The 13,461-nt window shown below is 37.0% G+C and overlaps 1 protein-coding gene across 1 annotated transcript in view; it reads right to left on the reverse strand.

Moving 5' to 3' along the window:
• Window positions 1-13,461, reverse strand: part of LOC127448069 (activin receptor type-1C-like) — a 63,661-nt gene that overhangs the window by 32,035 nt on the left and 18,165 nt on the right. The window contains exon 2 of the mRNA XM_051710351.1: window positions 7,585-7,815. Within this exon, the coding sequence (XP_051566311.1) occupies window positions 7,585-7,815 (231 nt within the window). The remainder of the gene's footprint in view (window positions 1-7,584; window positions 7,816-13,461) is intronic.

The following is a 13,461-nucleotide window of genomic DNA, read 5'->3' on the forward strand; positions in this document are numbered from 1 at the left end:
AGTGAATATTTAGATCGATTTTTGAAAGTCGTATAGACCATAAACTTTAATGTCTTGACTACAAATAACAGCTATACTGAACATTTCCAGCATTATTGCCTAGGTAAGTAATAACAATATTTATAGATAATAACAATATTATACATTTTAAAATTACAACATGTAAAACGTGATAATCTACCTGGTATAAATCTGACAATTTGCTCCAACTGGACATTTATGACAAATCCCCTTGTGACAACCTCCCCATGTGTCATTCTATATATAAATATATATGGAAAATCACATTTCATCCAATTTCTGACTTTGATTACACAAAACACATGCAATGTCTAATGAACGATTAGATAGAAAGCTTTAACTTCATTACACTGAGTATGGCCTAGTCAATAACGGTCAAAAATGAAGGAAATTAAGGAAAAGGGTCTCCATCAGGAAAATATGCTGAGTTATCAGTCTATTCTTCTTTTGGGGGAACAATCGTCAATGTATATAGCTGGTGGTTGATGGGGTTTCAGGCTTTCTGCTATCAATGTTCTCAATTAGCTGTTCATCATATCCCTTATGCTGCATCAGTTTTGCGTTTCAAGCAGAAATATTACATTTTACTCGATTACTCAGTTCTCACTGATCATGTTAGGTGATCGTGAGTTTCGTCAGTGTGGCGGCCGTGTCACTCGGGTAACCGGTTTTAGGTTCACAAATACTGATCTGTTTACCACAGTGTTATCAGGTTCTAATATTCATGCATGTCATTATGCATAAGTACTTCAGTGTACTGGGTCTGATTACATCCATTAAGTTAAGATCTCGCGTTCTGCCAGTCGCTCCTATCGCACGTCAAATCACGAAGTGTTTTCTTGACTTCACATGTCTACATCCACTGTTCTCCAAAAAGGGGAAGATCATCTATTGCTGCGTGCCCTCTGACACCTAGTGGTAGGCATTTCTCATTACATTTCTGTATTTCATTAAGAGCACGATGCAGATTGCACTCTAACACAAGAAATTGATTAAAGTATTAAATCAAGGTATTAATTCCTATATCCAGCTGTGTTACATGTTTTATTTTATGAGAGTTATACTGACATCATTACAGTGTAGAGATTTATATTACAATGGGTCACTGAAACTACTAATTATTCTATTAGTGATAAGACCATGAAGCTTTCTAAATAATGGGGCCTTTCTACCGAATGGGGCTTTATCACAGACGTTTGAAATTCCAAGCTTCATTTCTCAAGTTTCTGCATAGAGTTCATTTTCTGCATCAGTGGTTGGGGCAGTAAAATTAAGTAGCAGGTAAGTAAGGTATTTGTATTACTTTATTGTGATAAAAACAGTGCTGGCAGCGCAAATGTGTCATCCAGGCACTGCAACTGCAGCTTGTCTTTCTTGCCATGTGACTAAGCGTCCCACTAATTATTTTCTGCTACTGCTTCATCCACATATCTTTTATCTAACATAATTATCAATTTAAGCATGTCTGTCCTTCTGCAAGGATACCGTATAATTATATCCACCCTCCTCACAAGGGCCATCCACAATCCCAAAGCATGGTTTTCCTTTGCATAGGTACTGCATTGCAAACACTTTATCTTTTGGGAAAATGTTATTGCACAACATCGTAGGGCACAACGTTGTTCATCTTTTGACCAAGATACTGAACAAACAACATCTGCCTTCGTCGGAGAGCTCATAATCAAACGTTATTTATCTTTCAGCAAAGGTTATTGCACAACAATGTCACCCTTATCGTAGGGCCCTCACACTAGGTTGTTATTCTTTGGTAAGGATATTGCACAAAAAACTTTCGCCTTTATCGAAGGTCTCAAACACATATATGTTTTATCTTTCTGAAAAAGGTATTGCACAACAATGTCGCCCTTATCGTAAGGCCAAAATGCTACCTTGTTCATCCTCTGGCATCCTTTGGGGGCACAGGTTTAAATTAGTTCCAATTCCTTTAGGGGTAAGCTCCACTAGCCTCCCGTCATTGCCTCTGGCAGGATCTTGCGGTTCAAGCAATTGGAGTGCTGAACCATAAGACGGGGCTTATGCCAAATGATATAAGTATCTTTTCATTCATATTAATTCCAAAAATATCAAGTCTTTCTGATAGAAATGTAAGTGTAGCGTAGTTTTAGCAGGAAGATCTTGGGATTCATTCTATTCGGCATCTCATCCAATCACAATACAGCCTCCGCTTTATAAGCCTGCTCAGCTGCTTCTCATTGTTTGCAACTTCCAGGTTTCCATGTCCAAAAACAAAAATAGTTTTTTTCTTGGTAAAAAGTAGCCTATTCAAATATTTAATGTAAGTAATGTAGTGTGGTGTGCTGATATTTGCATGTTAAAAGCTAAATTCTGTCATTATTTACACACCCTGGTGTGTATGACTTTCTTTCTTCACCAGGACACATTTGAAGAAAACAGAAAAATATCTCAGCTCAGTAAGTCCTTAAAATGCAAGTGGATGATGATTCGACTTTTGAAGCTCCAAAAATCACAGATAGTCAGCATAAACATCATCAATACAACTCCAGTGGTTAAATTAATGTCTTATAAAGTGATACAACGTAATCTCGCATTCTCCTCTCGGTTGAGACATCCAGGATAAGCACATAAATGCACCATTGTGAGTAAAGAAACAGATAAATACAGATCTAAACCAAAACCAACTAAACTTCTGTACAGCGTTCCTCCTACTCACTTGTAAATAGAGCTGCTCTTCCATGTGTGTTGCACATGCCTCAGTTCTCGCCTGTTTCACATGCCAACGCGATTACGTCACACGCATGTGTGCATCTGCTGACCAGAATCGATGATTTAAAATTAAAAAAGTACTTATGTATTTAACTTTTTTACACAAAAAGCGATCGTGTTGCTTTAGAGGACATTAGTTTAACAGCTTGACTCATATGGATGAAGTTTATGCTGACTATCTGTGATTTTTGGAGCTTCAAATGTCAAATCACCATCCACTTGCATTTTAAAGACCAACTGTGCTGAGATATTTTTCTATTTTTCTTAAAATGTGTTCTGGTGAAGAAAGAAATTCATACACACCTGGGATATCATGAGTTAATGATGAGAGAATTTTCATTTTTGGGTGAACTTTCCCTTTAAGGCCATTTTTGCATTGAACTTTGTAACAGTCAATGCCCAAAACAGTTTTAATGTAGCAGGGTTGAATGCTTGTTGTGCAAAACAATTATCAGTAAAGTACACTTCAGTTTCTACGCATATGCTAACAAAACACACAGTCAAATGCCCTAGCCTTTTAAAGTATAGGAGGAAACAAGCAGTCAACACGCACACTACAATAGCTTGACTCTACACATCCAGACCTGCAGACGGCAGCACGGAGCAGTGTAAATATATTTCTTCCACTGTCAGTGGAAAGTTTTGTCTTTGATAAGTGTCAAAGTTATTTCTGGTTATTTCTCTCCTGGAGTTATAAAGGTGTCTGTAATCTTTCAGACTTGAGTACAAATGCGGGTATCTCCTAACCTCATTGCACAAGTGCTTGTCAACTTTGTTGCTGTGGTCTAAAATAGTTTACTGGCGTTTCCCTTTCTTCCACTACTTCTTTGAATACCATGTGAAAGCAACTGCCCAGTGACCTGGTGTTGACACCTAGTGCACTGACCAAGTAATGCAAATAATTCCAGGCACATATGCAGATTTTGTGTACACAGAGCATGCACGGTTAGAAAAAATTGGGCTGTGTACATAGAGCTCTCAGGTACCCTGCTGATGATTAAATTTACGCCACTCACCCTGTGACATTTCCCTCTTTGAAACTAATTGCTTGATATTTTGGACATCATCAAAGTCTTCTGACCACGTTTCAATAAGCACATACACATAAAAACAGAAATGTACTTTGGGTTTAAGGCTGTGTGGGGATGGTCCAAATGTAATAGTTTGGGTATTAAAAACCCATTTTTGTTGACCACTGACCTGAATATTGGGGTTACATCTATGGCTGTCTATGCCAGTAATTGCACTACTTATGGCCTAAAGGGCAAATATATCTTGAAAGTTCAGCAATAACCCTGTTCAAATGAAATTTGATTTTTCTTTTTTTTTTTTTCTTCTTTTTTTTTTTTTTTTTTTTTCTGAAATGTTCTGGCACATAGGGCAGTGTTTCCTGAGAATGGATCAGTAATCTGTTCTCTCATGGCCCTATCAGCTAGACAGACAGCCATTCAGAGCTTTTCAAATGTCCTGCTAGAAAACACATACAGTATTAATAACCCTCAATTCTTGTAACCCAGTCAGCCCTGTTACATCACACGTCTGGAAGAAGAGGATCAACGCTTCTCTCGTGCACACACACACACACACACACACAGAGAGAGAGAGAGAGAGAGAGAGAGAGAGAGAGAGAGAAATCCAGTTTTGAAGACATTTGTGGTTTCCATTGACTGAGCTGAGAAAGATCAGAGAAATTCAGCACACAAGAACCTTCCAATCATAAACAAAACACACTGTTATGACTACTGACGGAAGGAAATACGTTTTACAACCAGTAATATTTTTACTTTTTACTTTTTCTGTCTTAGCAAAACATTTATTAATATTTCCACTCAATCATGAGACCATAAATGAGGACATCAGAAATACAGTGGTTCCAAAAAGTTTTTACAAACTTTTGGACACTAAAGTCACATGTTCAGCCTGATCTCATAAACAATACGTGATCGTGGCAACATTTTTGCTAAACACAATTACCTGCTGTATTACACATTTGGTTGCAGTTTCCCAGTGGGGGGTGCCAAAAGCGAGCGAAATGGTGTCGTAATCAGACAAGGTTTTTAAGGTGAATATTAGATGGAGGTTTTAATGAGCAATTTGAATCTCCCTAACATAAAACTTTAATCTGAACCTAACCAGTAGTGATCTAAAATCTGGTAGACACAAAACAGACTTAACCATTGCATAAATTTAACTGATACTGTCCTAAAAAGTGACATGAAAAGCTATTTTTTTAAGCAACCATGTCATTTTGTTTTGCTCCTATGACACTTTCGTCTCATGCGTCAGCTTGCGTGTTTGGCTGGGCTCAAACCACGTTCTGCCAAGTGTAAGGTCCAGCACTCTATAAGGTAAACTACTGTGGAAGCTAATCACATTGTAATAAGTGTGCAAATGTTGGTGGGTCTGTGATATAAGAGTTAAAATTTAAAGTTTTTCAAACTAAGCATTATAGCAAAAAGTGTTTCAGTATCATAACACAGCAGTGTGTGAGTAATAGTGCGAGAAATAAGTGTTTATAAAGTCAAAATCAGCCGTTGTTGTTGTGATTTGTGTGAAAGTGAATAAAGCGCACTGCTGTTGTAGCACCTCTAGTGTTAATTTTACCAGGAAACTGCAGCGAAACGTAGAATGTGGCACGTAAAAGTCAGTTTTAAAAACATTTGTTATAGTAACGTTCATTCTATGAGACTAGGTTGCACTTGTTAAAGATAAAAAATAGCAAAGCAAGTGAAGTGGCATCTGCAAACAAATACTGCTAGAGTTTTTCTCAGTGGCTCACTTTTCAGAGCCATTTTTGCAATGGTGTCGCAGCGATTTTTAGAAGTATCAAGTCAGTTCCCCTCAAGTTAACATAGGAGTCCTATCAAAGTAACCACAGGTGCAGTTCAGCACATTAAAAATCAAACAAACAGTCTCACAATACCACATGTCTATATTTTGAACAGTAGCCTGTATCTATTGTTTTTTTCATTTAAAACAAACATATTTTTGAGAAATGTTTTGCTTGAAATGTGTGTGCTATATTCAGGGTTGGGGAATAACGAAATACATGTAACGGGATTACATATTTAAAATACAAAATATAAGTAACTGTATTCCACTACAGTTACAATTTAAATCATTGGTAATTAGAATACAGTTACATTCAAAAAGTATTTTGATTACTGAAGAGATTACTTTGCATTTTATTGTCATTTGTTTCATTTAATATTTAGTCCTTTCATATGGAAAACATTTATACATATAAATGATGTGATCCAAAGTGCATTTGAACAGCGGTGAAACACTTTCTTATGATGTGTTACATTCATACGAGCAGACAGAGAAGTAAGTCTGAAGTAAGTTTGGAGCAGAAGAAATAGAAATAAACCTTTTTAGCTTTACGCTAAGATAAAATGCTATTTCTAGCCATTTTACCTGCACATGTTACCAGACACGATCATATTTTTTTATCAAGAAAATTCACGTTAGATCATAATTTCTTTTTTTTCTAGTAAAACTTTTGATATTAGGGCAAAAATCGTATTCTTGATTTAATAATTTTTGTATTGTTTCCTGTAAAAATATCTATAAATCCTTAAAACAAGATCGATTTGATTTATCTTGTTTTAGAAACAACACTGTATAATATATTCAGGTTTTTCAGAGAATGTATTTTTAACATGTGTATTTTGTCTTACTGTACTGGCAGAGTTTTTATAGTCAAAACAAGTGAAAAAATCTACCAGTGCTGAAGAAGTAATCCAAAGTATTTAGAATACGTTACTGACCTTGAGTAATCTAACGGAATATGTTACAAATTACATTTTACAGCATGTATTCTGTAATCTGTAGTGGAATACATTTCAAAAGTAACCCTCCCAACCCTGGCTATATATTTGTAACACTTTCCACAATTGTTTTGTTTGTTAAGGGTTTATGAAGGGCTTCGTTAATGACTAATAAGTAATTTACAAATGCAGTATAAATCTTTGATATGCAGTTAAAACCACATGAATAAAAAGGGCAACTTTCATGCAAAACTTGCCTAAATGGTGAGCCATTTTAACTTACATGTTATACATCCTAAAAATTCACTTATTCATATTTATATTAATCAAAAACACAAAATGCCCTAATTCGTGATTTATGTCACAATGGAGCAAAAATCATTTATTGTAGTGAGATTAAAAGCAGGGATTATGTCTGCTTTGTGTTTATATTCATGACTGTAATGTCTTGACTCAATTGTGTTGTCACTTTACATGTTGATGTCAAAAGAATGGTTTTACCTAGTCCTAGTTACCTAAAGTCCTCCTGCAAAAACACTTTCCAGCTCTTCATGCTCATTCACAACATAAATCATATAATAAAGCCTGATGACCATTAAACCATACTGAACTTTATGTGCAGGTTTCTAATGTTGGAGACTCCTTAATAAATTTGGCATACCTGTATTGAATGAAAGTCTCTGTTTGTATTCATGTGCTTATAACTGCATATCAATGATTTACAATGCATTTATAAATGTCTTATTAGTCATTAATTAACCCATTTATGAACCCTTAACAAAGAAAACATTCATGTCAAGCGTTACCTATATTTCTTTCAAATAAATGCCAGTTGTGTTGATATTATGCATAACGCCAAAACATAAAAGACATTCGTACACTTTTAAGTATGGTTTTATTTCCAAGATATTTTTCAGCACCAGTATATTCGTACTTCCATGGCTTTTTACTGAAATAACTTTGTGTGCCATGAAATAAAACATTTTTTCCAGTCTCAGTAGAAGTCAACAGGTTCAGAATGGGAGCTGGTCACAGTTGTGTGTCGTACCTGTATAGAGGTGCAGCGTCTCATTGTTGCAGAAGTCCGTGAAGCAGCAGTTGCGTTTGGAAACATTTTTGGAGCTGTAGCAGAACACCTGTCCCTTCAGCTCAGACGCAGACATGCAGGACTTCACTGCCTCCTCCCTCCCATTTATTAACATCACAGAGTTCCAGCATGCGCCGTCGGCCTCCGTCTCACAGGTGTGGTTCACACACAGCTGGCACACACACTTTAAGGCTGAGAGAAAATACACAGGCCTACAATTCATTTTCAGCATGATTGCACCATTCACATCTTTGACTTGACTTAGTGAGTTGCCTCATTAATTACTACTACAGTGTTTTCCCAACATTTTTTGCCATAAGTACCTCCACAGCAGCATCAGTAAACCTTAAGTACCCCTTCATCGACACAAAACCAGGATAAACATCATTTATATATAGAAATATAGAAATATAATTCATGATGTTTAACAACAACAACAAAAACAAAATCAGGCCAAATGTAATGCGCAATTAGATCAGATTAATGCTATTAATTATACAGGACAGGGGATCTTCTAACTTGGTACATTGAGAAATATTAATTTGACAAATTTTATTTTATCATCAATTTGGTAGACAGTACTTTAACTTTAACAATAAACATGTAGGCCAAACGGTAAAAAAAAATAAAAATAAAAAAATAAAATATATATATATATAGTTGTGCTCAAAAGTTTGCATACCCTGGCAGAAATTGTGAAATTTTGGCATTGATTTTGAAAATATGACTGATCATGCAAAAAAAACTTTTATTTATAAAAGTCTTTTATTTAAGGATAGTGATCATATGAAGCCATTTATTATCACATAGTTGTTTGGCTCCTTTTTAAATCATAATGATAACAGAAATCACCCAAATGGCCCTGATCAAAAAAATTTCCCACACCTGTGGCTTTTTAAATTGCAATTAGTGTCTGTGTATAAACAGTCAATGAGTTTGTTAGCTCTCACGTGGATGCACTGAGCAGGCTAGATACTGGGCCATGGGGAGCAGAAAAGAACTGTCAAAAGACCTGCGTAACAAGGTAATGGAACTTTATAAAGATGGAAAAGGATATAAAAAGATATCCAAAGCCTTGAAAATACCAGTCAGTACTGTTCAATCACTTATTAAGAAGTAGAAAATTCAGGGATCTCTTGATACCAAGCTAAGGTCAGGTAGACAAAGAAAGATTTCAGCCACAACTGCCAGAAGAATTGTTCGGGATACAAAGAAAAACCCACAGGTAACCTCAGGAGAAATACAGGCTGCTCTGGAAGAAGACGGTGTGGTTGTTTCAAGGAGCACAATACGACGATATTTGAACAAATATGAGCTGCATGGTCGAGTTGCCAGAAAGAAGCCTTTACTGCACCAATGCCACAAAAAAGCCTGGTTACAATATGCCCAACAACACCTTGACACGCCTCACCACTTCTGGCACACTGTAATTTGGAGTGACGAGACAAAAATAGAGCTTTATGGTCACGACCATAAGCGCTATGTTTGGAGAGGGGTCAACAAGGCCTATAGTGAAAAGAATACCATCCCCATTGTGAAGCATGGTGGTGGCTCACTGATGTTTTGGGGGTGTGTGATCTCTAAAGGCACGGGGAATCTTGTGAAAATTGATGGCAAGATGAATGCAACATGTTATCAGAAAATACTGCCAGACAATTTGCATTCTTCTGCATGAAAGCTGCGCATGGGACGCTCTTGGACTTTCCAGCATGACAATGACCCTAAGCACAAGGCCAAGTTGACCCTCCAGTGGTTACAGCAGAAAAAGGTTCTGGAGTGGCCATCACAGCCTCCTGACCTTAATATCATCAAGCCACTCTGGGGAGATCTCAAACGTGCGGTTCATGCAAGACGACCAAAGACTTTGCATGACCTGGAGGCATTTTGCCAAGATGAATGGGCAGCTATACCACCTGCAAGAATTTGGGGCCTCATAGACAACTATTACAAAAGACTGCACGCTGTCATTGATGCTAAAGGGGGCAATACACAGTATTAAGGACTAAGGGTATGCAGACTTTTGAACAGAGGTCATTTCATTTTTTTTCTTTGTTGCCACATTTTGTTTTATGATTGTGCCATTCTGTTATAACCTACAGTTGAATATGTATCCCATAAGAAATAAAAGAAATGTGTTTTGCCTGCTCACTCATGTTTTCTTTCAAAATGGTACATATATTACCAATTCTCCAAGGGTATGCAAACTTTTGAGCACAACTGTATATTATATATATATATATATATATATATATATATATATATATATATATATATATATATATATATATATATATATATATAGATAGATATATACAGCTCTGGAAAAAATTAAGAGACCACTCCAAATTTTTCTTAAATCAGCATCTCAACATGTATGGCAGCCATTCCATTCCAGTGTCTGTTGAATTCCAACACAAGCACACCTCATTCTAATTAATGAGGTACTGATTAGGTGATCACCTGAACTAAATCTTATTTAACGAGGAAAAGTATAAGGGACTGGAGTAAGGTCATCTTCTCTGAGTCCAATTTTCATCTTTGCCCAACACCTGGTCATGTAATGGGTTAGACAGAGACCTGGAGAGCCCTACAAGCCACAGTATCTCGTGCCCACTGTGAAATTTGGTGAAGGCTGGAATCGGGCAGATTAGACTTTGTGATGGACGCGTGAATCAAGCAACGTAGGGGAGAGCGGGCACAAACTAACACTTTTTGGTTTTCTTAAGTTTGTGTAAATGTACTTGGGGTTCGATGTATTTTTCACATTAATTTCACACGTGTCTATTACACATATGTGGTCTTGTTTCATGAATAAAGCGTATACTTTTTTCACAATCTAACTCGAAAAAAAGAAAGTGAAATGTTACAACGCGGGCACATTGTAACAACACCATATAACAGCTTAAAATCCCCCTCTAACAACTGTGCCTGATCTAATTAAAAATCCTAGAAGATAAACTGAATTTTCATGTCAATAAAAGCCATTTATTAACTTTGTTATATATAATATAGCAATAATTTTGACACTTGACAATAAATACACAACAAAGCCACAGTACTGGCCGAAATAATGCATGGATTGATGACAAAACACACACACACTCCCGCACACACGCATTAAGGGGAATTATGTAAATTACATATCTGTAATTATATAAAATACTGACTGCATGGAATTGCATATAGTTTTTTTGTAATTGGGGCACATTGTAACACAGTTGTAACGCAGCGCAACTGGGATTTAAACCTGGCTGGTCACTTCTGTTGGCTATCTGAGAATTAAAAGACTATGTAAGATACTAGCTAAAAGATTGGAGATTAAAATTTTAAATAAACAGTAAAAACAGAGATTAAAATTTACTTTCATGCAAATTTTTAATTTTGCTACTTTAAAATGAACTTTTGGCGATATCTACCAAAGTTTTTTTAATTTTTCTGCAATGTTTTTTATCTACATAGTGTTGATATGGCAACAAGTAAACAAGTTTTGTCTCACCAGCGTGTGGAAACATTTAAACCACGTGTGTTACAACTAGCCCCGCGTTAGTTTGTGCCCCGCGCTCTCCTGCAAGGTTATCCTGGAAGAAAACTTGCTTCCTTCTGCTCTGACAATGTTCCCCAACTCTGAAGATTATTTTTTCCAGCAGGACAATGCTCAATGCCACACAGGCAGGTCAATTTAGGTGTGGATGGAGGACCACCGGATCAAGACCCTGTCATGGCCAGCCCAATATAAAGACCTGAACCCCATTGAAAACCTCTGGAACATGATCAAGAGGAAGATGGATGGCCACAAGGCATCAAACAAAGCCGAGCTGCTTGAATATTTGCACCAAGAGTGGCATAAAGCCACCCAACAGCAATGTGAAAGACTGGTAGAGGGCATGCCAAGACACAAGAAAGCTGTGATTGAAAATCAGGGTTATTTTCTTTACAGACTGTAAAGAACAGAAAAAAAATATTAAAAGAGACATTATCAATGACAAATGGATTGCATCTCTCTTGTCTTTGGACACACATTGCATGGAATGAGTCAAACCAAACTCAACATGTGTTAGGTAGGCTAAGGGAACCTACACACTAGAGTTAACACTGCATCAGAGAACTCTGCAAATGCATTGATCTCAATGGGGATGGTGTGTCGAAAGGACGGAGAGGTAAAACATAAGGGTTTTTGATTGTGATGCTCATTCTCAAAAAGATATATTTTAAATAGCCATCTCTGTCCGTGACCTCCTCTTCCCTGTGTGGTACATGCTTCCAAGCTGACCTTTCACAAGTCCCATGTGTCAAACGCTCCATCTGAGCCTTCCCTAGTGTGTAAGGGCTCTAAGGATGTTGTCTTAGAAGGCAGCTGCGGGTGTATGCAGTAGGCCAATAATTCCCAACTTAGACTTACTTAGACTTTTTATTGTAAGTCATTTAGTTTTACAAGTTCAACATAACAAAATGCAATTCTTTTTGAGTGCCCCAGGCCAGGGGTAAGCAGGTTCCAGGGGGTACGGGAAAAGAATTGCAGTTTGGCTTTTCGGCAAGGCGTGTTATGTCAATGGTCGCATTCTCACTTCAACGCGACCAGTGTAGACAACAGGGGTGTAACTGTTTATTGTGGCACGTTACATCGCAGTTCAAAAATAAGATGATGTGGATCGTTGGACATTTTATTTATTTTTTGTGTCTGTTTTATCCAGTACACGTCGACATCCTACACCTACGTAACGCAGGCGTACAAAAGGAAATTGCTTCATTGCACACAAGGACCTCTAAAATACGACTGCATACTAGCAGCCACAGGTGTTGTACGATGAGTTCAGCTGAAACAGCAGAAACTGAAATCAAAACCATGTAGTCGAACATAATACAGGGAATACCATTAGCGCAAGAGAGATGCGCCTTTTCAGCGCAAGGGATTGAATGTCCGTTTGACACGTGAGAGTGATCTGCATTCTGAGATGCTGTTCTGCTCACTACAATTTTACAGAGGGGTTATCTGAGTTACCGTAGCCTTTCTGTTAGGCCATTCTCCATTGACCTCTCTCATCAAGGTGTTTCTGTCCGCAGTACTGCCGCTCACTGGATGTTTTTTGTTTTTGGCACCATTCAGAGTAAATTCTAGAGACTGTTGTGCATGAAAATCCCAGGAGATCAGTACTTATAGAAATCCTCAAACCAGCCCATCTGGCACCAACAATCATGCCATGGTCCAAATCACTGAGATCACATTTCTCCCCCATTCTGATGGTTGATGTGAACATTAACTGAAGCTCCTGACCCGTATCTGCATGATTTTATGCATTGCACTGCTGCCACACGATTGGCTGATTAGACAGTTGCATGAATAAGTAGGTGTACAGGTGTACCTAATAAAGTGGTTGGTGAGTGTAATTTGGGGAAATATAATGCTAATGTAAAATGTCATAATGTCTAATTTGATTTCATGAGTAAATTATTATTATTTAACTGGATAAGCATGCACTTCCATTAAATATGCATTTTTGAAAATAATATTTAGATGTAATCAGACACAGTATTATTTTAGAAAATACAATTGTAATTTAAATGTATGTAATCAGTGACAGTGCACAAGCAGTATATATTTCTAACATATTTTTGTATTTTCATTTTTATCCACACTTTTCAGCATGAAATACTTTATTTATTATAAGCATGTTTTTTAAGCAATTATTATCACCTTATCCACCATCTTGGATCTTGGAGGCCGTCTAAATGTATTTTGAGTTTACCTTCTCTGTAAAGTACACATGATGCTGCCCTTGAATTCGGGCAAAAGAACGTATCTAAGAAAGGCAGCAAAATTAAGATGTCTACCTTTTGGAC

This window comes from Myxocyprinus asiaticus, chromosome 11, assembly GCF_019703515.2.
Source record: "Myxocyprinus asiaticus isolate MX2 ecotype Aquarium Trade chromosome 11, UBuf_Myxa_2, whole genome shotgun sequence".
In the NCBI taxonomy this organism is placed as follows: domain Eukaryota; kingdom Metazoa; phylum Chordata; class Actinopteri; order Cypriniformes; family Catostomidae; genus Myxocyprinus; species Myxocyprinus asiaticus.